Consider the following 25,558-nt stretch of genomic DNA (forward strand, 5'->3'; position numbering starts at 1 on the left):
TACCCTGCGATTCACCAACGGAGCAATAATAGTGCTTAAAGACGCTCTTTACGTTCCCAACATCACTTGCAATCTTGTGTCCTTCGTTCAGCTCATGAATCAATCAGCAACCATACTCCCCTCTCAACAAGGATTCGAAGTCAAGATTGATGATCTCAGTGCAATAACGGTTGATACGTCCAACAACATTTTTGAGATTACCGGTATTCAAGACACCCAGGAAGTGCCAGTCGCAAATTTGACTCAAATCAAGACAACAGCCACTCCAAGTGAGCTCGTGAAATGGCATAACCGACTTGGTCACGCGTCTCGTAAGCGAATCCAATCAATGGTCAACTTTTCCATCCCAAACGAGATCGTGAGCGCATGCGATGCTTGTATGAAGGGCAAGATCACACGGCAGCCTTTCAAAAGTCACTTCAAGATGGCCACGAAACCGTTAGAAGTGGTTCACGCCGATCTTGTGGGCCCAATCTCACCATCTACAAACGCGGGTGCTTGCTACTTCATGACGCTAGTGGATCAATATACTGGGTTTATTCATACGTCGATCCTCAAGCAAAAGGGTGAAGCGTGCGCAGCAATTACCAAATATCGGACATTCTTTGAGAAGCAATCTGGATTCAAACTCAAAAAGCTAATCAGTGACGGCGGTGGCGAATTCGTGAACAAAACTCTCAACGAACTGCTAACAGAAGCTGGAATCAAGCATACGGTGTCACATCCGTATACGCCGCAGCACAATGGTTTTGCGGAGCGAGCGAATCGAACCGTCATCGAGATGACGCGCACTCAAATGATGCAAGCAAACTTAGCCCCTGAATGGTGGGCTGAAGCGGTCCAAACGGCTACATCAATCACCAATTGCTTACCATCACTTGCAAAGACAAAGGCATCACCTATGGAACTCATGTTCAAGATAAAGCCAAATATGAACTTCTTTCGACCCTTCGGATGCCGAGCGTGGATTGTGAAACCAAAGCAAAATCGGCACACTAAGTTTGGATCAATTTCTTGGGATGGGGTCATGCTAGGGTACGACAATGATTTCTCGGCGTATCGTATTTTTCGACTGGATGATAAGTCATTTGTGACAGCAAAGCACGTACAATTTGATGAGGCGGAATTTCCGCAAGTTGGAGCGTTGCGCACCAGCCTCAACTACTACGGCGTCAACAAGCTGCCCTCCTTCGTACAAACTGAGCCACTTCCATACTCGGAGGAGGAGGATGTTGAGGAGCGCCTTCAAAACCAACTCGAGGAAGAGCTAGAGCGCCGTGAGATTCAGGATTACTTGAATAGTCGATCTCCCTCGCCGTCAGAAGATCAAACACTTCAGCGGGAAAATCAAAGCAACCACTCTGATCAAATCACTGAACTGTCAGGCAATCCAGTGGAGTCAGTCGGTCGAATCAAAGTCATAGGTCCGAGACATCCCACACTGATTTCAAGCGAAATTGATGCTGCAAACATTCGCACGGACAAGAGACGCCAAGCTTTTCTGACCAAATCTGGAGAACCCGAGAACCATCGCGAGGCAATGGCGGCGCCGGATGGCATCAGCTGGAAGGAAGCTGAGCTCAAGGAGGTTCTTAACATGAAAGAACATGAAGCATGGATACAGAGACAACGGCGAGCATCTGACTTACCAATTCCTGCGACCTGGGCTTTTCGCAAGAAACTTGGTTCTGATAATCAAGTCATAGAATACAAGGCAAGAATTTGCGCTCAGGGATTTCGACAACAACATGGTCTGAATTTCGGAGAAACTTATGCCCCCACTGGACGTCCAGGCTCTTTTCGGCTCTTGCTCTCATTTGCGGTCAATAACGGCTACAAGATTCACCAACTCGACGTTTGCAGTGCTTTTCTAACTTGTCCATTAGAAGATGAGGTCACTCTCTTGCCGCCTCCAGGCATGGACTGTCCTCCAGGTACGGTTCTTGAGCTCAAAAAGGCAGTCTATGGCCTTCGACAGGCTCCGCTTGTTTGGTACAAACGGCTCTCAACTTTTCTCAAGAAAATCGGCTTCGTTGTCTCTCTGGCCAATCCATGTGTTTACTACAGGGTAAATGTATCTGGACGCGAAGACACCTTTTTGTTCGCACATGTGGACGACCTCGTAATAGTCAGCAAGAAGCCGGAAATCTTTAAACTTGAGATGGAATCTGAATTCAAGATAAAATATCCCGGATCGGCGACGTTTCTATTGGGAATGAACATTGATCGGACTCCAGAAGGTATCCATGTGAATCAGGCTCAGTACGTTGAGCGGAAACTAGCGGAATTTGGTTTCGATGGTCTGCATCCAGCTTCTTGTCCGTTGAATCCAAAGGCTTATCTCAAGAAAGCAACAGCAGATGAAATAATCGAATTCAAGAAACTCGGGGTTAATTTTCGAGCTTTAGTTGGTTCACTAAACTACCTGAGTGTATTCACTAGACCGGACATTGCCTACGCAGTCAGCGCGCTATCTCAGTACCTCGAACACCCAGGCATCCATCACTACAACGCCGCAAAGCAAGTCTTCAGGTATCTTCTTGGCACTAAGACGCTTGGTCTGCTATACAAGAAGAACACTGATTCAAGTCTCAGGGCGTACGTGGACGCCGACTGGGGCAACTGCCCAGATACAAGAAGATCAACCACCGGCTATGTCGTTCTAGCTGGCAATCATCTGCTCTCATGGAAATCCTCGAAGCAGCCCACGGTATCGCTATCTACCGCCAAAGCGGAATATAAAGCTCTTTCTGATCTAGGAAGAGAGCTAGCTTGGTATCAAAACCTCATCTCCGAAATAGAAACTCATCAAACACCAAAGAACATCAAAGTTTTGGTAGATAATCAAGGCGCAATAGATCTCGCGAATAGTGAGACGTCTCAAAATAGTTTTAGAACTAAGCACATGAATATTCGACTCCATTTTGTTCGAGAGCTAGTCGTAGACAAACTCATCAAGCTATCCTATGTCAAATCAAATGCAAATGCAGCCGACTTTCTCACTAAGCCAACCAGTTGACTTGTTATCAAACGATCACTCATCGATATTGGCATTTCGGCACTCTCATCCGATTCTTCAACTTCACCCATTCAAAGCAAGGTGGGCTGTGAAGATTCGAGTGCCGCGCCCGCGCCGAAAAGGCAAAGAGGGCCTGGTGGCAAACCTAACCCAAACAGGAATAAAGGTCAGCGACCGTTTCCTCAGACTATGCATATGCATAAGTCCCATCACCAGGCAGATGAATGAGCTTTGGCTGACATCTTTGCTCCCCTCAGCCACGTCAAAAAACGACGCAGAGCCCCCCAAGATCCAGCAGAGCAAGCAACCGCTAAGGTGAGTTATGCGAACTGATCCCCAGCGTAGTAGAAGACGGCAGACTGACAGAGACTTTGGGTCCGCAGTACCAACAACTCTCAGGAACGCCAAGGCCAACTCGGTCCCAGCCTCAGAGGAAGAATCACCCTGGCGTCGTCAGGAGGTGAGTCTTCTGTCTGCAGAGCCCCCATTAGATAGGCGGAGAGCTAATGCAACGTGAACGTAGACATTAGCATCGTATCCCGCCTATCCGAGCGCATTGACGAGCATTGAGGTATTTGACTCAATAGCCTTCGATGTAAGCCCTTCAGCCTCACAGCTTTGTCGTGAGACCAGATACTGATTGAGATATCAGATCTTCCAGATCTCATTCAGATCCTTCCGACTTCTCTTCTGTTCTCTTATCTTTTCTGTTACGGACTTAGATCCGCTCTTAGGTAAAAAGATAAACTCAGAAGAACTATATTGTAAATACAGCTAAACTAACAAGAAATAAACTCTTAGTTGGGTTCAAGTCCTGGTGGAGCCATTTCTTTTCTGACAAATGTTAAATATGAAATGCATTCATAAACTCCAGAATATGTAAAGGATAGATACATAAATAAAACCCTGAGACCCGTATCAGCATTTTATCAAATTTCCTTATCCTATTCCAGTACTGATGGGTATTTTCATTTCACTTTGAATGGACATCTGCATAGCCTGAGTAGGTTAGCCTTGTTGCCTGGAACTGGGAGTTGAATTTGGTGTTGAGGTTAAATGGGAATCCTAAAGTACACATGATAAGCTTGATGCCTTCCCATCATTGAAATCAAAATCATATCTGCTGAACAGATTTTTCATTCCACCAGCTCAATTTTTGACAGTCTCCACTGCTCTATTTGAAAAAGCTTTCAGTTTGCCTAAGTAGCTGGAGAGTTTGAAAGTCCAATATGGTTGTCACTGAGTCTTATTATAATTTATTCCAACTTTGAAGTCAGATACAAGAAAAAATATCAAAACAACAACCCTTGATGTTTCCTGAGGGAAAAACAAAATCAGATTGATCACTGGTATTCAAGCGGTCATCGAGGGTAATAACACCTCTCGATGACCGGCCATCACCGGTCATCGAGAGGAGTAGCACGTCACCTCAATGACTGGTACACACCGGTTATTGAGGGAAATCACACCTCTCGATGACCGGTCTGTACCGGTCATCGAGGGGACTCACAGCTCTCGATGACCAGCGCGGACCGGTCATCAGTCACACCTCCCAATGACCGGCACAGACCGGTTATCGAGGGTAATAAGACCTCCTCTCGATGACCGGTCTGTGCCGGTCACCGAGGGGAGTAGCACCTCGAGGGGAATAACAACTTCTCTGGATGACCGGTGTGTACCGGTCATCGAGGGGAGGTCCTCTCGATGACCGGTCTTTACCGGCCATTGAGGGATTCACACCTCCTCGCGTTGACCGGTATACACCGGTCATCCAGAGGAGGTGTTATTCCCCTCGATGACCGGTGTGTACCAGTCATCGAGGGGAGGTGCTACTCCTCTCGATGACCGGTGTGTACCGGACATCGAGGGGAGGTGCTACTCCTCTCGATGACCGGTGTGCACCGGACATCGAGGGGAGGTGCTACTCCCTCGATGACCGGCACAGACCGGTCATCGAGGGGAGGTGCTACTCCCTCGATGACCGGCACAGACCGGTCATCGAGGGCAAATGTTACTGGTCATCGATAGGTTTTGGCTTTGGCCGGCGCGTTTCATGCATTTGCTGTACATATCGATGGTGGCGTTTGTTCCATGGCGGTGGCGTTTTTGCAATGGTAGTGTTGGTGGCATTGTTGTTGTGGACGCGGGGGCAAGTCCAACTCGAAGCCAGAGGCCCGCGGGCTCGGGTACAGTCAAACCTGTCTAAGGGCATACCCTTTTAACAGCATAATCTGCCTAACAGCATGGAAAAAGACTTCCCCAAATTCTTGATTGCCCAGCAAAATCACCATCTCTAAGGGCATAACCTGCCTAAAGTCATACCAAAAGTCTTCTCCCAAAGGGTATGCCCTTAGACAGGTTTGATGTATATAAGACCGCGAGCTGGCCAGTCTGATTCCGAGCTTAACAAAGCCTCCCAGTGAGGCAGCCCCGCAGGATCTCTGTCTCACAGAGAGGCTTACCTGCAAAAACCTGTATCTGGCCTGAGAGCCCCAGGAATTTCAGCCTGTATCAGGCTTTTTTTCACTATTTCCTTTTTTGTAAATCAACCATCTGCCCGCTGAGGCTGCCCCTCAGGACTTAAGAAGTGCTCAGGAGTGTGCTTCTTCTGAGGCAATTTAGGTCTTGTAGCTGCCAATATAAGGCCTGATCCTTGCATTTGAAGTTTTCAAACCCCAAGAAAAGCGGACCATATTGAGAGAATTTCTTTTTTGTAAATACATGTGGCTTTGTATCAAAAGCTGTTTCAATCTATTGAAAGGCAGTTGAATACTGCATTCTTGCTTACATCAGCAGGAATGTGTCTCAAAAAGAGGCCTTTTTCAAACTGCTCTCCACGCTATGAACCAAGTGCTATCAGCCTGTGACTGCCGCCAAATTAAAGAGGAGAAGCAGGCCTTTCTTTGGTATCCGGGGCGGGGCTCAGTTCTTTTGGGAAGTGGGGTTTTTGGGGGCACAAAGTTGGTCACCTGCAAAAACTAAGAGCTGTACGCGGGGCTCTCAAGCCAGGAATCAGAGATTCCATGCAAGTCCCTCCCTGACAGGAGGTCGCACTTCGTGCGAGGCGCTTCGCGCTGCGCCCCCCCCCCCCCCCCCCTGCAGGCAAGGGACTTGTGCTAAGTTTGGTCTGATTCTCCCCCCAGCCGCATCCGTTTTGTCTGTAATTCCAGCTGGAAGTGCGTCTCACGCTCTCCCGCTGCTGAATATGCATTTGCACAGCCTGGGGGGTTAAAGAGCTGGCCCCCACTTAGCAGATTGCCACCGCGCTGCTGGGGGCCTTCCTCACATACTGTTTGACCCATCCGGTGAGTTGGGCGGCAGTATGGGCCTGGGTGCAGCAGCTTCAGCTGGTGTTGGGCTAGGTTGCGTTTTTTGCAGAGGCTTTCCTTGGATATGGGAAGCCTTTTTTGCTTTTGTGTGATTAAAAGATAGGGAAAACCCTTTCTTTGTTGTTTTGTGGATAAAAAATAGGGGAAACCCTTGAATTTTTTTCCCACAAAACTCTGGTTTTAATAGACTTGGATGATCCCACTGGTTTCAGCAATACTGGGTGTTAATTTCATATTTTAAAGAAATTGAAATTGAAATCCAAAATTGGAATTTGTTTATATGGTACAGGCCCTGTGTGACTATAGCCAGTGCATTTATTGTACACAGGTCTACTCAAGTTGGCCAAGTAGCCTTGGAAGTTGGATTTCATGAGGCATCAATCCAGGCACAGACTCTTGGAAGGATGCAGGTCTACCTGCTGCTGCTTCCTCTTTCTCCTTCAATTGACTTTGCCCAAGAATCGATTGTTCTCCCCTTTGCCCAAGAATTGTAGTACTAGCTGAATTGATTGATAAAGGGGAGAACAATTTCGTCACTGTTTAATGGCAATGGGCTGGTTAACAGATAGGTGTTGAATAAAGAGTTGATCAACTTCCTGATCCCACAGCACCCTCATAAAAACCTTTTCACCATGAAAACCCAAGTTAAAAAGAGAACCCAATTTGATAAAAAGATGAAGGAACAAAATATGATAGACATTATACTCATGTGGTGTAGAATATCTTGTCTTATTAACATGGTCAGAGAAAAGGGGTTTCAAGAGTTTGAAGGTTTGTAAAATACATCAGACTGGTGCCATAACATGCGGAAGAAAAGACGGAAAATTTGTTTCGTAAATCTTTTGGGTTGTCTGAATGAATGCTTTAGGTAACTTCGTAAAGTGGGTATCAAGCGTCAAGAATGTGATGCAGTCGCTGCATGTCGGAAAAATAGCAATACTGTGTCGCAAGAAATTGCAGTATTAGAAGCAGAAGGTGTTGATATCTTTTCTAGCTGTCTTGATTAATTATGATGGGGGACAGTCTGATATCGTGAACGGATAAGTCGAACGAATGTGCAAAGGATCGAAAATTGTTTGGGTTGCTTTTCACATCGGCCCTCTTGTTGACCAGAGGGAAGGTATAGACAGACAAAATGCGGCAATCGAGAACCAGAATATGTTTCCTAGCGAAGCATGTGTCCCACCACCTGATAATGACAGGTCGAGGGAGTGTCAAACGCAGGGCATTTACCGTCAACTGAACAGTTCTGAATATAGCTCGGCTGGGCGGAAGAAACATACCACCACCAATTTGATTTATGCTATTCCGAATCTTCAATGCTGTACTGAACGTGAGGACGAATGAAACCAATGATGCGATCGCTCCTAATCCTATCAGAATTAAGCTGGTAGATGCGGTCTTGAGGAATTTGGCCAAACTAGGTGATTTTTTCTCGAATGGCTTGTAGGGTATCAGTAACAGCAGTAAACCCAATGTGGCCAGAAATCCAGCTATGAAATCATTTGCAATCGTCAGAGTCAAATTGAGCAACGAGTCAGTGGACATGCATTGGCCTGGACAAACCTATGACATGTGTAACCAGTAAGCAAGATTGTGATTTGCTCATAACTTGTACCCAGACCTGATCGTTTGTGTTCTCTGACGGGTCTACGTTAAAGCCAATCGTGCTATTGGGAAGTGGTATTCCAGCAAGTCCTGTACTGTTGACGGGGAGGCCTAGTTTTCAGGTAGCACGAATTGGCATATCGGTTAGAGAGTATAGATGGTAATTTGAAGTTGGAAAGAAAGGCTGACTGAATGTCCATCCAATTCCAGGTCGAGAGCAGCCTCTGTTTTTGCCCGAGTTGTGAATAATTGCATCAAGGGTACTGTTTCCGGTTAACGTCGCAGTTGGGTTGGCAGTTGTTGCGTTATCGGTATTGTATCTACGCGCACCAACAAGCCAGGCGTTTCGATGGGGATTGTCAGTTAACAGCTCAAAATGCACTGAAAAGATCTCGGCTTAGTTTCGACGAACCTGGTGCAGGCGCCCCAGATACCGATAAACCCAACGAATGTCGGATCTTGAATTTTGACAACAGAGAAATCTGTTGAGTGAAACAAGTTTTTTTTTGGCGGGGTGGGTTCAATTGAGGTTGTACACAGAAAAAGGTAAATAGCATGTAAGTTGAATGGATTGTAGGTGGAGTCCTCCAAACGACCACAAACACAAACTTGCCATCATCCCAGGGCGCCGTGAAGATCGAAGCCGCTCTATTTGGTGCCAAGCGATCAACGAGTATATACAAACATCGGTCAGTCAGGGCGTATTTACCTAACCCCCCCTCCCCCCAATAAAAAAACCGATCGAGTCTTCATGACTTACAGCAGCGCAGTAGCTACGATAACTGGGCCTATGAAACCGGGAGACCTCAGCGAGGTTCGCGGGACAAATATGGAGGTGCGTTGGTCACTCATGTTTTGACTGTTTGCTGAGTCTTGCTGTAAGGGTTGGCGTTCTTGATTAGAAATTAAGAAAGATGGGATGGTATCGCATGGGGCGTTCTTCCTCTCTTGGCAGCCACAGGCGATGCACGTATGCTAATCGTACCTGATCAGAAATGTGATGGAAGAAAGCGAAGTTAGATACGCACACGACATTGACACAAGATGCATGCAATACACACGGATGAACTTACGATTTGCCTTCGGCTTGGGGGCTGGCTCCTGAGAGGTGATGGTGGTTCGGATTTATGTATAAAGCTGTCGTACAGTTTTGAGGACTCGGACTGACAATGGGGACCTCGAAAGGAGGTGAACTGTAGTGGGGCCTTGGAAGAATTAGGAAGAATTCCCAAAGGTGCAAACAACAAACAGCAGAGACAGCGCTGCAAACTGCACTGCGCACTGTGTATATGCTTTATGTAGCTCCGTTGAGGCTTGTCCTGTATTTAAATATGTATTTGGGAAATTGACAGCCGATGCTGATGTGTTTCTGTACGGAGGAGTGTATGTGAATATGAGCGGTAACGGTATCAAGACAGTTCTTCCTTTCCGACGAGTCAGAACGATCTCTCGAAAGGATTTTGGCACATTCTCAAGTCCCTTGGGTATTATGTCTTTTTTCGTTGAGATGGCCTGAAATATTGGACCGGACTCCTGGAGGAAGGAGCCTGGGGCGGAGTTTTGTGAGGATTCCGTAACCCGGTTTCACTGAGGAAGGGCCACACCTTCGCGGGGCGCTGGCCAATGCCAGGGTACTTCAACCCATGAGCATCGCCATCTGCAATAATCAGACTTGAGCATGCCGGTCACCTGGTCGGAGTATTGGAGTTTATCCCGGTTACAATTGGTTGCGTTTCCTCCAGTCTGAATTCCTGATTGCTGGGCGTCTGGTCGATTGATTCCCAGGAATCGCCTAAAGACTCGGCACTGATATCTCCCAGAGCAAGCTGGCAATTTTCCTCTCTGGCGCCTGGATATGACCCAGGGAACATGTCCAGCCATGCGAAACAGCGAAGCTCAGGAAAGCAGTCGTCATGATCGTTTTGGAGAACTTCAGGACTTCCGACTCAGGGCTAAGCGAACCGAGGGAACGCAACAGCTGGGTGCTCCGATAAAATGGCTCGTTACGTATTTAGATTGTCAAGTTGTTGGTTTTCTAGGTCTATAATCCTCCGTCTTCACACGTGGCCGTGCTTATGAACACTTGCGGCCACTACAAGTACCGGGTTCCCTTTCGTCCTCGGTTTGAGGCACGGAACTGAACGCATCAGCTATGCCGCCGCCGCGCCGCCACCGGGATGGACTGGGAATCAGGACTGGGATTGCCGGAGCATTAACCGGCGATATATGTATGTATTTTCTCAAGCGGAGCCCGAGCGGGAAGCTGAGTTATGTAACGAGAGGACAATTAACAAATAAATAACCAATTTATGTACTCTGTATGTGATGTGTGTGATGGTGAGATCCCACCGGGTCATGCAGCAAGAGGACAAGATGGTCTAAGGAATGTGCACGCCGAGCCATGTTATGTGCCGTCTCAACTCTCACTCTCCATCACCAATCGGTACATCCGGGCCCTTCAAATTGCCTACAGACTGGCGCAAACATCGTGCTTTCCGAGGAGCAATCGCCAGCGCAAGCAATCCTCTGTCTGGGGTAGCACAAACCGGTACGCCTCATCCCGGCTCAAGACGGCAGGCGGCTGTCATCGGGGCCGGATAACGAAATTGAGTAGGCATTAAACACCCGTGCAGTGCTGGTGTAGCTCATCCTCATCTTTCGATTAAATATGTACAAGTCTCTGTCGATCTGATGCCAAGCAAGGCCACATGCTGATGATGATGTTTCTTCTGTTTCTTCGCGTCCAGCCACTACGCCCTATTGATACGATTCAATCACTTGTGGTCCATCTTCGACTGGTGGTGGTAATACCCAAGACACAAATATTTACTGCATACATTCATACACTCCATCAAGCCACATTGGTCCAGACCCAGGCGCACTCTCCCAAGTTGAGCTTTTTCCAGTTCCGGTTTGGGCACTCGGACTGACTGGGATTCATCCAAACTTGCCCGAGTCAGGACAGTTGTTTGCAAACAAAAGGAGGACGGAAAAACCTCGGCTCAATCGCCCGTCACCCATTCTCGCCTTGGCCATCTGTCCCTATCGCCACCTGCTTTGAGAGAAAGCGATCGGGAGTTCCACGCACAGATTCGGGATTTCGTCACGCCGCATCGCTCATGATGGTGGTCTTCAGGACGCGGAAATCCAGCACCGGTCTAAACGAGTCCCATGACTCTTCTGGGGATCCCTCACCTCCCCCTTCAGTTCCAAATGCTCGAGTTCTGAGTCCGATCCAGGCGCATGGTCTCAAGCAATACTCCTTCAGGTCAGACTTCAATCCGCCTACCGCCCACCCTCTTCTTCGTCCATCCTCCAGCTGTTCGAACCAACCATATCGAAGTCAAACTCCTCAACTCCATCCGCCCCGCTGCCCCACATCGTTTACTCCGAGGTATAGTGTCGGCTGTCAATTCCAAGACCCACTCGGTCTCCAGCCAGCCAGCTCTATACAGGCCTCCCCTCATCAACCTCAACAACAGCAGCTCAGCTCACGTTCTCGTCTCGTTTCATTCATGGGCGCTCAAGATCAGTCCGTGCCTAATTCGAACGCGTCATCGGCCGCTCCCGGTCAATCCTCCTTCCGCCTCTTCAAGTCGAAAATATTCTCATCCACATCCAAGTTCAAGCCATCCGCTCAACCTGGGCTTACCCCCTCAAGCGCAACCGGAGCTCCCTATCTGTCGCCGTCCTTGGCAGCATCGTCAGATCATGTCAACAATCCAACCCAAGCATCTCACCATGAGCTAAACACGCCAAACAATCTTGCGGCTCAGCAAAAGTTCAACACCTTGAGTCATGTCAACCGACCCAACGGCACCAGTCCATCACAACCCAAGGATGAGCCAGTAGATTGGGTCCATTTGGACCCATCAGGTCTTCCAGGAACTCCTCGTCAATCGAATGACTACGCGAGGCCCACATCAATAATCGCTGGTTACTCAACAGCCCCAGGCAACAGGATCCTGATTGATCCGAATTCTAGCCGCCGCAATTATCCGCAGTTCAACAACAAGCCGCCCATCCAAGCTGGTCCGAGGGTGATGAGACTCAACCCTCAATCAGAAAACCTCAAGCGATTGAACACGCCGCCCTCAGGAAACGCACCAACCAATGATTTATCTTTCTACGCGCAATCTCTCCGACCCACACCAGTCCCACACGGCGGTAGCGGTACACTCTGTAAGCTGTGCATTCACAAAAAAAAATGCCGCAAACAACTCGAATGCTTTCCTTTAGCTAATCATACCGCTGCCCTTTCTGTTTTGACTGCTTGTCGCGAATTTGCAGTGTCAATCAACCCATCTCACTCTATCCGCCCTGTTGCTACCAATCAACCACCGCAGCATGTTAACCCGCCACCGCCTGCTCTTGCTTATCTGGAGCCCATTTCGACCTCCTTAGCTGTTGAAAACACACATCCTTCCACTCATCCCGAGCCACCAATACTCAACCGGTTGGGTTCCAACGAGGCGGATTTCATGAACGCCCCTCAAGTACTTTCTTCTATTCAATCTGAGCAGCCTTCGAAAGCTTCCTCGAGTCCTTACGTCGGACCAACCTTTTCATCCACCATCGCTCCTACTTTACCACAATCGTTCACACCGTCAGCCGAACCCGATTCGCTCTCATCCAGTCTAACCAACGGGGATAGACCGGTCCCTGAGCCGAGTCATGAGGACGGGTATCATCCCTCGGTATTCAAATCTTCTTTGGCATATCGCCAGCAGGCTGCGCCCACTGATACCTTTGGCTTCAAATCAGTTGCTGCTGCTTCCTCCACAGTGGTGACAGATGTCACCAAACCTGTTATTGAGAGCCAAGTAGCGGACCTGCCTTTGAAATTGCTGGCTTCACCACCAGCAGGCACATTGGACCTTGGAGATTTCTCGTACCTGTTTGCCAATCCTAACGGTCTTGCCAAAAGGACTGATACAATCGACTGCAAACTGATCGACTCAAGCCCCGCCAAACCGAAAGCATCCGTCCGTTCTATACCCCCACCTCTTGCTTTAGTTCCATCGACCGAGCCGTCGCGCATTGCTTTTCCTGCCGCGAAGAGCCCCTCTTCAACACATGAGACACTGTCTACTCAAGAATCTCGTCCATCGTCCACTTCACTTCTATCGGCCCAGAGTGATACCTGCACCTCGCCGCTCCCATCCCTGGGTAGTGACCAACGCTCTCCAACGCGGCCATCGACGCGCAGCTTGATGTCACCCTCGCCGCATCCATCGACGCCTGTGAAATCCGAAAAGCTTGGCTCCCCGACATCTCCTCTTCACATCACAAATCCATCAAGTCCACGAAGTCCCCTTCCTGTACCACCGTCTGCGGGGTCTCCATTCCGGTCTACAATCAACTCTTCTTTCCCCACCGTAGAACCCACTTTGAAATATGAAAAGTCTCTTTCACCGCTTCCGTCCTCTTCGCAGAGGCCCAATCTTCCGGATAGCCGCTCCCAAACACCAGATCCACCGTCTAATAATACTCAATCTCAACTTGAGCTAGAACAAGCCCGTCAAATGATTCTTGGCCTTCAAAATCAAGTCCAGCAACTCAAAGAAGCTTCAATCAAGCCGTCCCCCAAGCCGTCCCCAGTAGCCCAAGAAAACATTTCAGATCTATCACTGACCGTAATACCGCCCGCAGATATTACTTCCAGATCTAACAAGGCCAACGCCCGCAACAGTGTGGCAGCGTCCTCCGTTCCGACCAACCCTGCTCCTGGACTAACGTGAGTCATCTCATTAGCTGGTCACTCTTGAGCATGTCACATTGCTCATTGAAGATTGGGCATGCTTGCTTAACTTGCACTTGTGTAGGGAAAATCTAAAGGCGGAAGAGAATCGAGAACTAGTTGATGATTCATTGAAGATTACGTATGCCCGATCATTCTTCTTTTGACTAATCATGAGCGCGACTCACTGATAATCAACATACTCATCACAGGACATCAGAAACAAATGTAAAACAGCAAAGCGCATCTCTTGTCACAGTTTCCGGCAGAAATCCGTGAGTCGCATGCCTTTCAACTATTGATAAAACGTTCCTCTTCAATTGTTCACATCAATGACACTGTTTCCGTCCAATTTTCATTCCACAGCCAACAAACTTCCTCTCCCCAACATGCCTTCCCTAGTCAGTGCGAAACACCTACCGACTCTCCGCCCAATGATTCTGTCCGCCAAGCAGAAAGATCAGTGCCCTCAGTCGTACCTAGCCGATTACCCATAGCTCAACATCGATTGAGAGGCATGGCCTCGACAGATTTTGAGAAAACTTCTAACTCCAATATGGAGACTGCAGCACCTATTCCCCGCCGGCAAACAAAACCTTCACTCACATCATCTGTTTCGACTGAGTACCGCTATGATACTCCAGAGTCATATTCAACTCAGGTGACCACCCCCTCCCCCATCTCCACGACCCACAGATCTAATCGGGTACCTTCGGGAAAGCAGACGTCTCTTTCCGAGCGGATGCGAGCAGACACAGGCTCAAGCTCTCACGGTCACTCGGGCAAGCAGACGCCCCTTTCCGAGCGGATGCGAGTAGACACGGGCATGAGTTCTCAAGGTCAAGGGTGGGCAAGAGAAAGGCAAAACTCCTTCCACAACGCTTATCCCGAGAAGGCTAGCAAATTGTCGCGATTGGCGGGTCAGGGGGGTGGTCAAGAACCTCGTTGGCTGCCTGCACGGCCACTGAATGACTCCAGCACGCTAGCCGCCCTCTCACGGTCTTCATCAGCTCTAAGTCAGTCAAGAGTACGACCGGATCCAGCCAACTCACGACCTCACCGCCAACGCCAAGCGTCTTCCTCGATCAGCCTATCAATTCACGACGAAGAGTCTTCGGAAAGCGGTAGTGAGCTCGATTCTTTATTTGAACGAACTAGCCATAGCTTGTCCAATCAGGCTAGTCGCTCTGGTCTTGACTCCGTCAACGAGGAGTCTGCGCTCAACATGGCCAGTGGGAAATTCAACAAATTCAGCCTCAGACTCATGACCAAACCTGAGCTACTGACGATCATCAAAAAACAACGCGTCAAGCTGGAGCACACCAGGGAGGCGTTCGCCGCCGAGCGAGATGATCTACTTGATACTTTGGAGCAAACTAGGGAGAAAGAAGCAGAGCTGAGTCGGGAGCGCGAGAGACTTTTGGCCGAGGATGCTTGGAAAACCGAAGAATTAAATCGAGCCCGGGAGGAGATCGGTTGGCTAAGCAGGCTGGCTGATACATTGGAGCTCGAAAAGTCACGTTTGGAAACTCGAGCTAACTCGATGGCCAATGAGCTGAAGCGGGCAGTAGTTGACTTACGGACGGTTTCCACGGCTTCTTCGCAAGGCCTTGGCTCTTCGCGCGATGTGAGACCGCAGCCTGGTCCATCTTATCAAAATCATGCCCCTCTGAGATCACCTGGGGCTGAAGAATATAGTGTTAGAAAGAGTGACAGTGGCTCCCAAGGTCGCTCTATGCGAAAATCTTCATTTTCGCACACCTCTCTATCCAATCCACCTCATCGCGTCCGGCAAGAATCTGTGGAATCTAATAGTACCATCTGCCGTCTGGTGACAAGTCCCCAGCTGCATGCGTCCAAGTCGCAGAACAACCTAAGGAACCTAGCATCAAGCTCGCGAAGCCGAGGCTCACAAGGGATCGAATCGGCGATTAGTCCAAGGACGCGTGAATTTGCTATATCTCAGCGGAAGTCACCTGCTCAACGCTCTGTCCCGGACTTCCGCTCACCGCTTTCCCCAATGAAGACATCATCTCATCGGTATATCCGCCACGAAAGACTGAGCAGTCGCCAGATAAACTCGCGCCGTCCAAGTGGCTCCCGTTCGATTTCGTCTGGACAGTCTCACACCGACGATCAGGACGAAGAGCAGGCCAACTCGGAGGATGAGCTGCGAGAGGACGTGATCATGGAAGAAGAGCCGGATGAACGGAGCTCTCGAGACGTGTACTGGGTACAACGGGAGTCCGACAGGAGACACTCCAGGAGCAGCTCCGCATCATCCCAGGCTATTTCACCCAGCTCCACCGTGTTCGCCGACCACCACCGCGGACACAGCTCCCGCACGGCCGCTCGCTCAAATGGCTCGGAAGACCAACATAGCAACGGCCATCGTAGCTCATTGATCAGCTTACAGTTGAGACCCGAAGATGAACTGTTCCTGGAAAACTACCTTGAGGAGGATGGTGATGGCATCGATACCGATATTGATTATTGATTTATTTCCATTCGCAGTCTTTAGCATCCCATCATTTATCAACTCCATGCTTTTTAGAGTTTCACTCACAACTAAATATCATCTACCTCATACCCTAATTGCCTTGCAAAGACATTTGTAAATTTATTTTAGGCCTCTTGCTCGATCTTATGCCTGTCAATTCATTATTTTCTGGTCACTCTTTGCGTGTCAATCTTTCCTCCTTATCTTTGACAGATTTCAGCTGTGGCTGTTATCGGATTTTTCCTCAGATTCCCCTTGGATGCAACTGGCTGTGTTGAAAGTAGAAGACAGACATGAACAGGTGACTACATGTTAACTCCTACACAGAGTCCTTATTGAAATTGTGTTTCTATGGGCTTCTTGCAACATAAAATTAGTTTCAAGCCCTTTGTTTGACAGAAAAAGAACATAACTAGGGACTATCAAACGGGGGTGTAGAATTTTCAAAAGTATATTTTACAGGGCTTGAGCCTTGCAAAAGACATCCATTCAGTTCTGTCCGCAACCACGTCGAAATTTTTAAAAATCTACCCCCCACACCCCCAAATCCTAAAAACACCCCTCGCCCCTGACAGAACTTCCTTTTTTCCCTATGCCCCGACCCCCCCCCCCCCTCGACCCCCCTCCCGGTATCCGCCCTGGATCAGGTCAGGTTCTCTCGGACTCGATCCACAACCTTCGGGACGCGCATGCCGCCAACGACGCGTCGCCCGACATTGTCATGACTTCTGCCTCTGAACCGCGCCGACCCCTCGATGCTCGTCTGCCAGCGCCCCCTGTGACCCCAGCAACAGAGCCGACGCCAGCCTCATTCCTCCGATCCCTCCTGGCCCGCCCAGAAAACCAGACCCACGACGGAAAAGTCGTCATGGACACGACGCTGATGTCCCTGCTGCTGCAGCTCCTGGACAGCGAAGCCGAACAAAAACGCATGATCCTACGAACGATGGAGGAAATGCGCCAGACCATGCTGGAAATGAAACGCGCGATGGCGGACCTCCGCGAACTTCCGGGACGCGTCACAACCATCGAGGCAGGACAACTGCCGCGCAAACAGCCCGCACCGGTCAAGTCCTACGCTTCGACTGCAGCCAAGCCGAAAGCCCCTCTTCCCCCTCCGACCAAGGCCGAGATGGTCGCGGCCCGCCCCGGCCTCACTATCATCCACGCTAGATCCGGAACCGCCCCGCTGAAGGAAGTTGGCGCGGAAATCACGGTCAGGAAAGTTAATGAAGTCCTTGAAAAGATGAACGCGACGGTCCAAGGCGAAAAGGTTTCGGTAAAAGTGGTCCGATTCCTCCCATCTGGTGATGTTTCCTTCTACTCTACAAGAATCGCAAACAAAAAGAATGGCTCAATCAGAACAAACATGAATGGAGCAAACAGGTGCACCCCGACCTCGAGGCATCACCGAGTACATATTCCATCCTCGCTCATGGCATTCCCCGCACTCTCAACGTCGACGCGTCAACCGTCAAGATCTCCATCGCGTCGGATAACGGATTCTTGGCAGACAAAATCTTCAGGATGAGGTGGTTAGGAGGGTCCAGGGACCCGGCGGACCCTTGGCAAGCCGGTACAGTCGTTATCTCCCTTACAGAACCGTTGGTAGCTGATCTCCTGGTAAAACAGAGAGGTCTCTTTTTGAATGGATGCTTCCATAGGGTAGAGCGGTTCAAGAAACTCCCGCCGCAATGCTTCAAATGCTTGCAAATGGGCCACTTTGGGAAGTGGTGCCGGGCGGACCCCAAATGCGGAAAGTGCGGTGAAAGGCACGAAACGCGTGATTGTCAGGACGCTACGACCCCGGCGGGGAAGATTTGCGTGATCTGCAGAGACGCAGGGAAGGGAAAGGGTGCATGGGAAACCCACACGCCTTTTGATAAGGCGTGTGAGGTCAAACGGGCATGGCTACTTTCTAAAAATCATCTCCAACATGAATAATACAAACCCTACACTAACACATATTTGTCCTAGTAACTCTGTTGTAGACTCCTTTCCTCTTGTTTCAAGTAATGAAACTTTTGTGCCCTCTATTATTGTGCAGTTGAACTGCCACAATAGTCGAGCGACTACCTATAGTATTCTCAACACCGAGCCAGACTCGGTGCTCTTTCTCATATTACAAGAACCCTGGATTAACCCACTGACTTGTTTGTCTCCTGACCACGAAGCGTGGTGGACATTCTACAGCCCGGAACATCAACCGAAGGATCTCAGGGACAAGCACCGGGTTGTGTCCTATGTCCAAAAATCCATTGCCTCCCAGAACGTCACGGTTTTGGGCGGCAACAGTAAGTTTTTTATTGCTCTGGAGACCTTGTTACTAACTGGGACCCAAATGCGGGTCCTAAATGTTTATAATCCACCAGGCACCACCACAGGTATTGACCAGCTCTGAGGTTGGCTGGAAGGCACGAACGATAGGCGGATTGCGACGATCATCGGGATGGACTCCAACCTTCATCACCGCTTGTGGAACCCGCCGGGGTACCACCACATGCACAAAGACGCTAAGTTCCTTGTTTCTTTGTGCGGGAAACACGGGTACAGACTCGCTTCTGAAAAAGATACCCCTACCTTTTTGTCCAGCCGGGGATCAAGGACCACCATCAACCTCACTTGGGCAAATTTCCAAGCCTCACACCTGATCCACGGCGCTAGCACCACCTTGGATAACCACGGGTCCGATCATCAAAAGCTTGTCACGACTTTGAGACAGGCGCCTCCCGGTCCATCCTACCGTTGGATAGCCCCCAGGCCGGCGGACCTCGATTGTGAGGAGCTCCGGAGACGGGTGAAGACCAGTCTGAGCCAGCTAAGCACCGCATCTCCTGTTTTAGACGTTGACAGTTTTGAGAGACAGTTGACTACCTGTTTGTTTGACGCCTGGCAAAGCCAGGGAAAGAAGGTCCGGATCAACCATGGAAAAGTGAAAAAGTGGTGGGACAAGGAAAACCTGAGTCCCCTTGTTAAAACCCGGAATAAATGTCGACGGCTTCTGCTGATGGATCCAATGCAGGAAAACGCGGACCGCTTCAACTACTGGAACAGCAAGTTCCGAGAGGAGGTTAATTTTCTCAAGCAGGAACACTGGAGGAATTTTCTGGCCTCCTCTGATGCGACTACCGTTTACCAGGCCTTCCAATTCACCAAACCCAGAAGCGGCGGGGGTGTACTCCCCCTGCGAGCCCCAGATGGCGAAGTGACCTCCAGCAGGGAGGACCAGGCAAAGTTGCTCTTTGCCGGGACGTCAGTAGTCGACAGCTACTGCGATCTATTGGATATTTCCCCGAGGGAAACGTCAACCTTTGTAGTGTATCCCTCCATCTCTCGGGAGGAGGTACTGGGAGTTTTAGGACGATTGGCTAAGAAAAAGGCTTCAGGCCCCAACCGGATCCCTAATGAAATCCTCACGTTAATTAAAGACGAAGTGGCTGACACCTTTGCCTCGTTATTCAATAGATGCATTAGAGAAGACTGCTTCCCCACGGCATGGCGGTCCGCGACTACTGTAATCATACGGAAATTTGGAAAGTCGGACTACACTAACCCAGGGGCGTACCAACCCATAGCCCTCCTCAGCACCCTTAGCAAAGTTTTTGAGTGCATCATCGCTGATCGCGTCACCTTTTGGGCAGAATCTAACGACATCATCCCCGAAGGGCACTGGGGTGGCCGTCGAGGAAAGGGCTGCGAGGAAGCACTCATGGCGCTCACCATGTGGATTAAACGGAAGTGGAGGGAGGGTAAGACAGTCATGGGACTGTTCCTCAACGTGAAGTTGGCGTACCCTTCAGTCAACCCCCGCCGCCTGGTTCATTCCCTTTGGCAGAAGGGGTGCCCCACTTACCTATGGAAAATCATAGACCGGTTTCTGGAACAGCGTCGTACCAGGCTTCGCCTCTCGGACTACGAATCAGCTGAGTTTAACCTGGATAAGGGACTCCCTCAGGGCTCGCCCTTATCTGTCATCCTCTATATCTTGTACAATTTGGATCTGCTGATAAAAACCTTCAGCTTTGACGAGGACGAAGTCTCCCTTGGCTTCATAGACGACGTGGTTCATCTCACAGCGGGAAAGACCTGCGGTGAGGCCAGATCACGGTTGGCACGACTTGGCGAGGAGTCCCTGAAATGGGGCAGGACTCATGGCGCCATATTTGACAGCAAGAAGGCACAGTTTATGGTTTTTACACACTCTAGATTGGTTAAGTCCCATTTCCTTTTTGACGGACAGGAGCTCGAACCACAGCGCGATGTAAAGTGGCTGGGTTTGTGGGTGGATGAAAAGTTGACATTTGGCAAGCAAATCGCGCAGGCTAAAAAGAAGGCGGATGACACCCTCGGCCAACTCCTGAAAATAGGCAGCTCGACGTGGGGTGTGCGGGAACAGGAGCACGGGCTCCTGATCTCGGCGGTCCTGGCCCCCAGAGTGCTGTACGGAGTGCAAGTCTGGTTCACTTCCCAGAACAAGCCGAAGGTGACGACACTCCTGGAGCTGATCGAACACTTGGCAACCCGTTTCGCGCTGGGGGTACTGAAGTCCACCCCGATCAAATATCTAGACAAGTATCGACCTTTCAGGAGCATCACGAAGACGGCCGAAAACAGGATTGCTAACTTCTTCATCTCAAAACTGACCAGATTCACGCACAGGGCTTCAACGATTGAAAAACAGATCCAAACGGAGCTGTTGTGGCCGGCTAGGTCCTTTCCTAGTCCTGTCCACGCCGCGCTCCCTTGAGCGGAGCTGGCCGTTGCGGCGGCAAAGAACCTAGACTCTGTGGACTTCATTCCAGAAGATTTCCCCCCTTGGAAGACGGGAAGAAAGATTCAGCTGATCATTGACAGGGCCATCAAGACCGTAGCCAAAAGAGCAGTAATCTCCTTTCTTGAAACCGTAAACTCGACATCTGATCTTGTGATATTCACAGACGGTTCCGCTCACCCCGATGAGGGGTTAGGAGCGGCAGCAGTCTCTAGTGACGGCACGCTGTCCAAGCTCGCCTTTCTGGGTGCTCCGGGCACGGCTTCAAACTTCGAATGTGAATTAGTCGGCATACGATTAGGACTGGAAATAGGAAGCGAGGCCCGCCTGCCTAGTGCAGGAGCGCGGCTAATTCTTTTGACGGATAGCCAAGCGGCTATTGAAAGATTAAACTCTCCCATGGCCCCCAAGCCGGGCCAGTACTTATTGTCTCAAATTCAGGAAGTGGCTGACACCATCCCCCGTTCCACACAGATTTTGATCCAATGGTGCCCGGGACATGTGGGAATTGCGGGTAACAAACTGGCGGACAAAAAGGCAGCAGAGGCGAGATGCCCACTTCTGCTGGACGGATCAATCAAAGGCAGCATTGCAACGGAGAAGGCAATGCTAATTAGGAAGGAGAGGGTCTGGAAGGGATTGCCAAGGGCGTCCTTCCCTGTCCAGGCCGCCTTTCATCAATTGAGATCAGGTCACGTCCCCCTGAACGCTTTCCAATTCAAATGCAGAAGGGCGCCATACCCTATCTGCTTATCCTGCGGAGTCCCCGAGACGGTTGATCACTATCTTGTGGCTTGCTCTAGGTACAGCGAGGCCAGGATGACGGCCAGACGAATGCTTCTTGAAGAGAGGATCACTGAAATTACGACCAGAACCCTTCTCCACGACGACAGGGCCTCCAGGGCTACGGAAACTTTCATCAAAACATCGGCGAGGCTCCCCTCCTTCCGGCGGGCCGACGACACCAAAGGTTCCCACCAATAACCACCTGCTTCTCCAGTATTCGACCTCTTTCTCCGGATCCAGCTCCCTCCCTCCCCCCTTCTCCCTCTTCTCTCTTTTTCTCTTTTTCCCACCTCCTACCCTTTTTTTTCTCTGTACTGAATCCACGCCAGAATTACTGCTATTCCTCCTCCCTTCTATTTACAATTGTATTGCTTTGCGCGGAACCTTTTGTCTGGTAGATGAATATGCATAGTGCGCAATGTCAAATCAATACTGCACTTTAAAAAAAAAAAAAAAAGACATCCATTGGAAAATTAAACAAAGAACCTACTGCCTCAAATTTTACAGGGTATGTTTTACGATCCTAGCCTTGTAAACGCAAGCCTTGCAAAGAATACCATGCAAAACCATGTCTGCCGTGTGAATAGTTTAGTTTCACACGGCAATTTTTACGCTGTATATGCCGTGCAAAAAGGAAAACTTTGTAAAAATACCCCTCAGAATCAAACACTTCAAATTTGCAAGGCTTCAGCTTTTACAGGGCATACACACGTAAAAATAGCTTTGTAAAATTCATCTAAAAAACAATGAGAATGTAATTTTACAAGGCATAACACAAGAAATGCAGATTATCAGGCAAGGTTATTTCCCGCCTTGGCAACTCTTTGGCTACGACGTCCAGGCCTGTGAGTAGGCACATAAGCTGACAAAGTAGTTCCGCCTGGGGCATCTTGCCGCTCTGGCATTGGCAAAGCCAATTTTTCCAATTCCGCTGGCGGTTTAGGTGGTTTCAGCTTAATCTTTAGCTTTTGAATCTTCGGGGCCGCCTGTTTCTCTTTGGTTGCCAGGGAGGAGCCCTTTTCTGACTTCGCCGGCTTCATTTCAGTTGATTGGGCAGAGTCCTCCGCTGAGTTCGCCATATTCACATCAGTAGCAAAGGGAGAATCATTCACAGGCCTCTTTGGCGCCAATCCAGTCGGTGAAGTCGGGGAAACATCAGAATGGTTGGTTTTTGCAACTTTGAACACCAGATCATTAGTAATCAGGTCAAATAATCAATAAAGAGCCAACTTAATGCTTACCATTGTCCTTTTTTGCACCTGTGGATTCTAGGAACTTCCTTCCGGAATCGAGCAAGTCAGAAAGATTTGCGAACACAATTTGATGAGGACGTGCAGTTGGGAAGTCTTTCTTGATTTGCACAACCTTCTCATCAACATATGCCTTCCCTGAGGCTGTCCAGCTTCGGGAATACATAAGCCAGCTGGTGTTGGGATGGGCCCCGCCAATAGAGCTGAGGTCCGAGCTGACCATCCGGGCGAGTCCATCATTTTCCATGTCGTTTTGATACCAAATCCCTGCCACTCCGGAGACGTTCATCAATACCTTGGACCAGTAATGCACCCCATTACAAATACTAGCGTTTAAGGGCGGCTACGCCGCCCCGTGATTGAAAGATTTGGAGCAACTGAAAGGTTTTGTTTCTTTATTTTAATATTTTGTATTTACAATTTTAATATTAAAATAAAGAAAAAGATTAGATTTTGTGTTCACCTGAAAGCAGCACGAGATCGTGCGCTAGAGATTTTCTGGCTAAGTTGCTGAGCTGTGAGTCTTGAGATGCAACGAGATGCGACGAGGTTCGGTCGAGTCTGATAGTGCGATGCAGGGACCGGTTATCTGAATAACCTGGTCTTGTCCTGTCTGTACGGATGGGCTGTTTCTGGGGAATCTGCTCGTCAAATGTAATTCACTCGAGTCAGCTTTATCTTTCTTTCTCTCTCTTGAATCTCAGGAGAGAGAGTTGCTCACCTTGGTGTCCAGTGCTGCCCGTAATCCTGTTGATAAGGTTGGTTCTGGTCTGGTCCGCTATGCGATCGGCGAGGTTTCTATCGAGATAAAGTAGGTTAGCTTGCGCTCCAACTTTAATCTCTTTCTCCTGCTGACTTACCCGGAGGCGTGCTTCGGCTGATGTCTTTCTGTTGCGCTGACCGTTAAGGTTCTGGCATCTGCAAGCATCAGAGTCAAGCTCGTCAGCGGCTGTTTGGGTTAGGGTTGGGTTTTTGGGTCTGGACTGCTGGAGGGGGCTTACCTCCTTGTGTAGCTGGGTTTTGGTTTGGTTCTAGCCGCGCTACACGGCGGGGGTACTTCCTGCCCCGCCCGTTTGTGGAACCGACGAGAGGAGGGTAATCCGTGGAGCCAACAAGGATTGGCTCGGTAACCCCTTGGGAAGCTCGTTGGTTCCACGAAACAGGTTTTTTCCACGTGGAACCATTGGGCTTCACACTTTTCCCGTTGGTTCCACGATGTGCCTTCCTGGCACGCGTGGAGACCACGTCAGCTCGTTGCTCACGTCGGTTCCACGGCATTTTTTTTTTTTTTTACTTCCAGCCAAGACCACCTCAGGCTGGTCCTGAGGTTTTGAAAGTCCGACAAAACTCGATTTTGAAGAGAGGAAAAAAAAACTTGAAAAAAAAACTTAAGAAAAAAGCCTATCGCAAACCCAATCGCAAACCATTGTTTGGGGGGTTGATAGCGTGTGAAGAGGCGTGATATAGGCATGTGACACTGCGGGCATCTCGGTGTCGCTGCGGGCCGCAGCAACATCATGACGCTGCATATCAGAATGCAGCGTCACCTGCAGCGACATCTGGCCGGCTGATTTGCCTTTGGACAGCCTGCCACCGCAGTACATAAATAACACCTCTCGATGACCGGTCCTTGTGCCGGCCATCGAGAGGATTACACACTCCTCTCACTCCTCTCGGTGACCAGCTCATGGACCGGTCATCGGGAGGAGTCCACACTCCTCTTGATGCCAGCACACACCGGCGTCAAAAGGAGTACAGACACCACTCGATGGCCGGCACAACGACCGGTCACCAAGAGGAGTATGCACTCCTCTCGATGGCTGGCCCAAGGCCCGGTCATCAGGAGGAGTATGCACTCCTCTCAATGGCTGGCCCAAGGCCCGGTCATCGGGAGGAGTACATACACACTTCCCTCGATGGACGGCACAGACCGGGCATCGAGGTGCATGTACTCCTCTCGACGCCGGCCTGTGTTGGCATTGAGAGGAGTATGGATTCCTCCTCCCGATGACCGGTCCTTGTGCTGGTCATCGAGAGGAGTGTGGACTCCTCCTCCCAATGACCAGTCGTTATGCTGGTCATCGAGAGGAGTGTGGACAACTCCCAACGGCCGGCACAAGGACTCCTCCTGATGGCCGGTCCTTGGGCCAGCCATCGAGAGGAGTGCGTACTCCTCTTGGTGACCGGTCAATGTGCCGGCCATCAAGAGGTGCGTTGTGTGTACATACCCCGGTGGCTGGCTGATGGACAGCCGGCCAAGTGTAGCTGCAATACTTGTCGCGCGGGGTTCAAATCCCCACTGAATCGTCAGATGTCGCTGCGGTCCGCAGCGACATTGAGATGCCCGCAGTGTGAAATGGCTGCGTTGTGTAGCACTCCCTCTCACCCAAGCTCCCTAGGCTTGTTGTGGGTTCGAGTCCCACTGATGACACTTTTTAAAGGGCTCCTCCCGGTAAATTTTTCAGCCCCGCCTACGCGGCCACGTGGATTCCACGGGTACGCATCTGTAAGTATCCGTGGAATCCTCGGGGCCATCGCGAGGTGCCCCCGTGATC

The 25,558-nt window shown here is 49.9% G+C and overlaps 2 protein-coding genes across 2 annotated transcripts; one reads left to right on the forward strand and one right to left on the reverse strand.

Moving 5' to 3' along the window:
* Positions 1 to 7,436: 7,436 nt before the first annotated feature.
* On the reverse strand, positions 7,437 to 8,808 carry PtA15_16A412 (uncharacterized protein; the record flags this gene model as incomplete). The annotated part of the gene is made up of 7 exons (XM_053164100.1): positions 7,437 to 7,537; positions 7,632 to 7,841; positions 7,915 to 8,067; positions 8,146 to 8,276; positions 8,369 to 8,438; positions 8,570 to 8,604; positions 8,717 to 8,808. 7 exons carry the CDS (start codon positions 8,806 to 8,808, stop codon positions 7,437 to 7,439), a joined length of 792 nt encoding a protein of 263 aa, XP_053028059.1.
* A 2,267-nt stretch (positions 8,809 to 11,075) lies between these two features.
* On the forward strand, positions 11,076 to 16,193 carry PtA15_16A413 (uncharacterized protein; the record flags this gene model as incomplete). Its single annotated transcript, XM_053164101.1, has 5 exons — positions 11,076 to 12,138; positions 12,247 to 13,693; positions 13,782 to 13,838; positions 13,909 to 13,971; positions 14,063 to 16,193. 5 exons carry the CDS (start codon positions 11,076 to 11,078, stop codon positions 16,191 to 16,193), a joined length of 4,761 nt encoding a protein of 1,586 aa, XP_053028060.1.
* Between the last annotated feature and the right edge of the window lie 9,365 nt (positions 16,194 to 25,558).

The sequence above is a fragment of the Puccinia triticina genome, chromosome 16A (genome assembly GCF_026914185.1).
Source record: "Puccinia triticina chromosome 16A, complete sequence".
Taxonomy (NCBI): Eukaryota; Fungi; Basidiomycota; class Pucciniomycetes; order Pucciniales; family Pucciniaceae; genus Puccinia; species Puccinia triticina.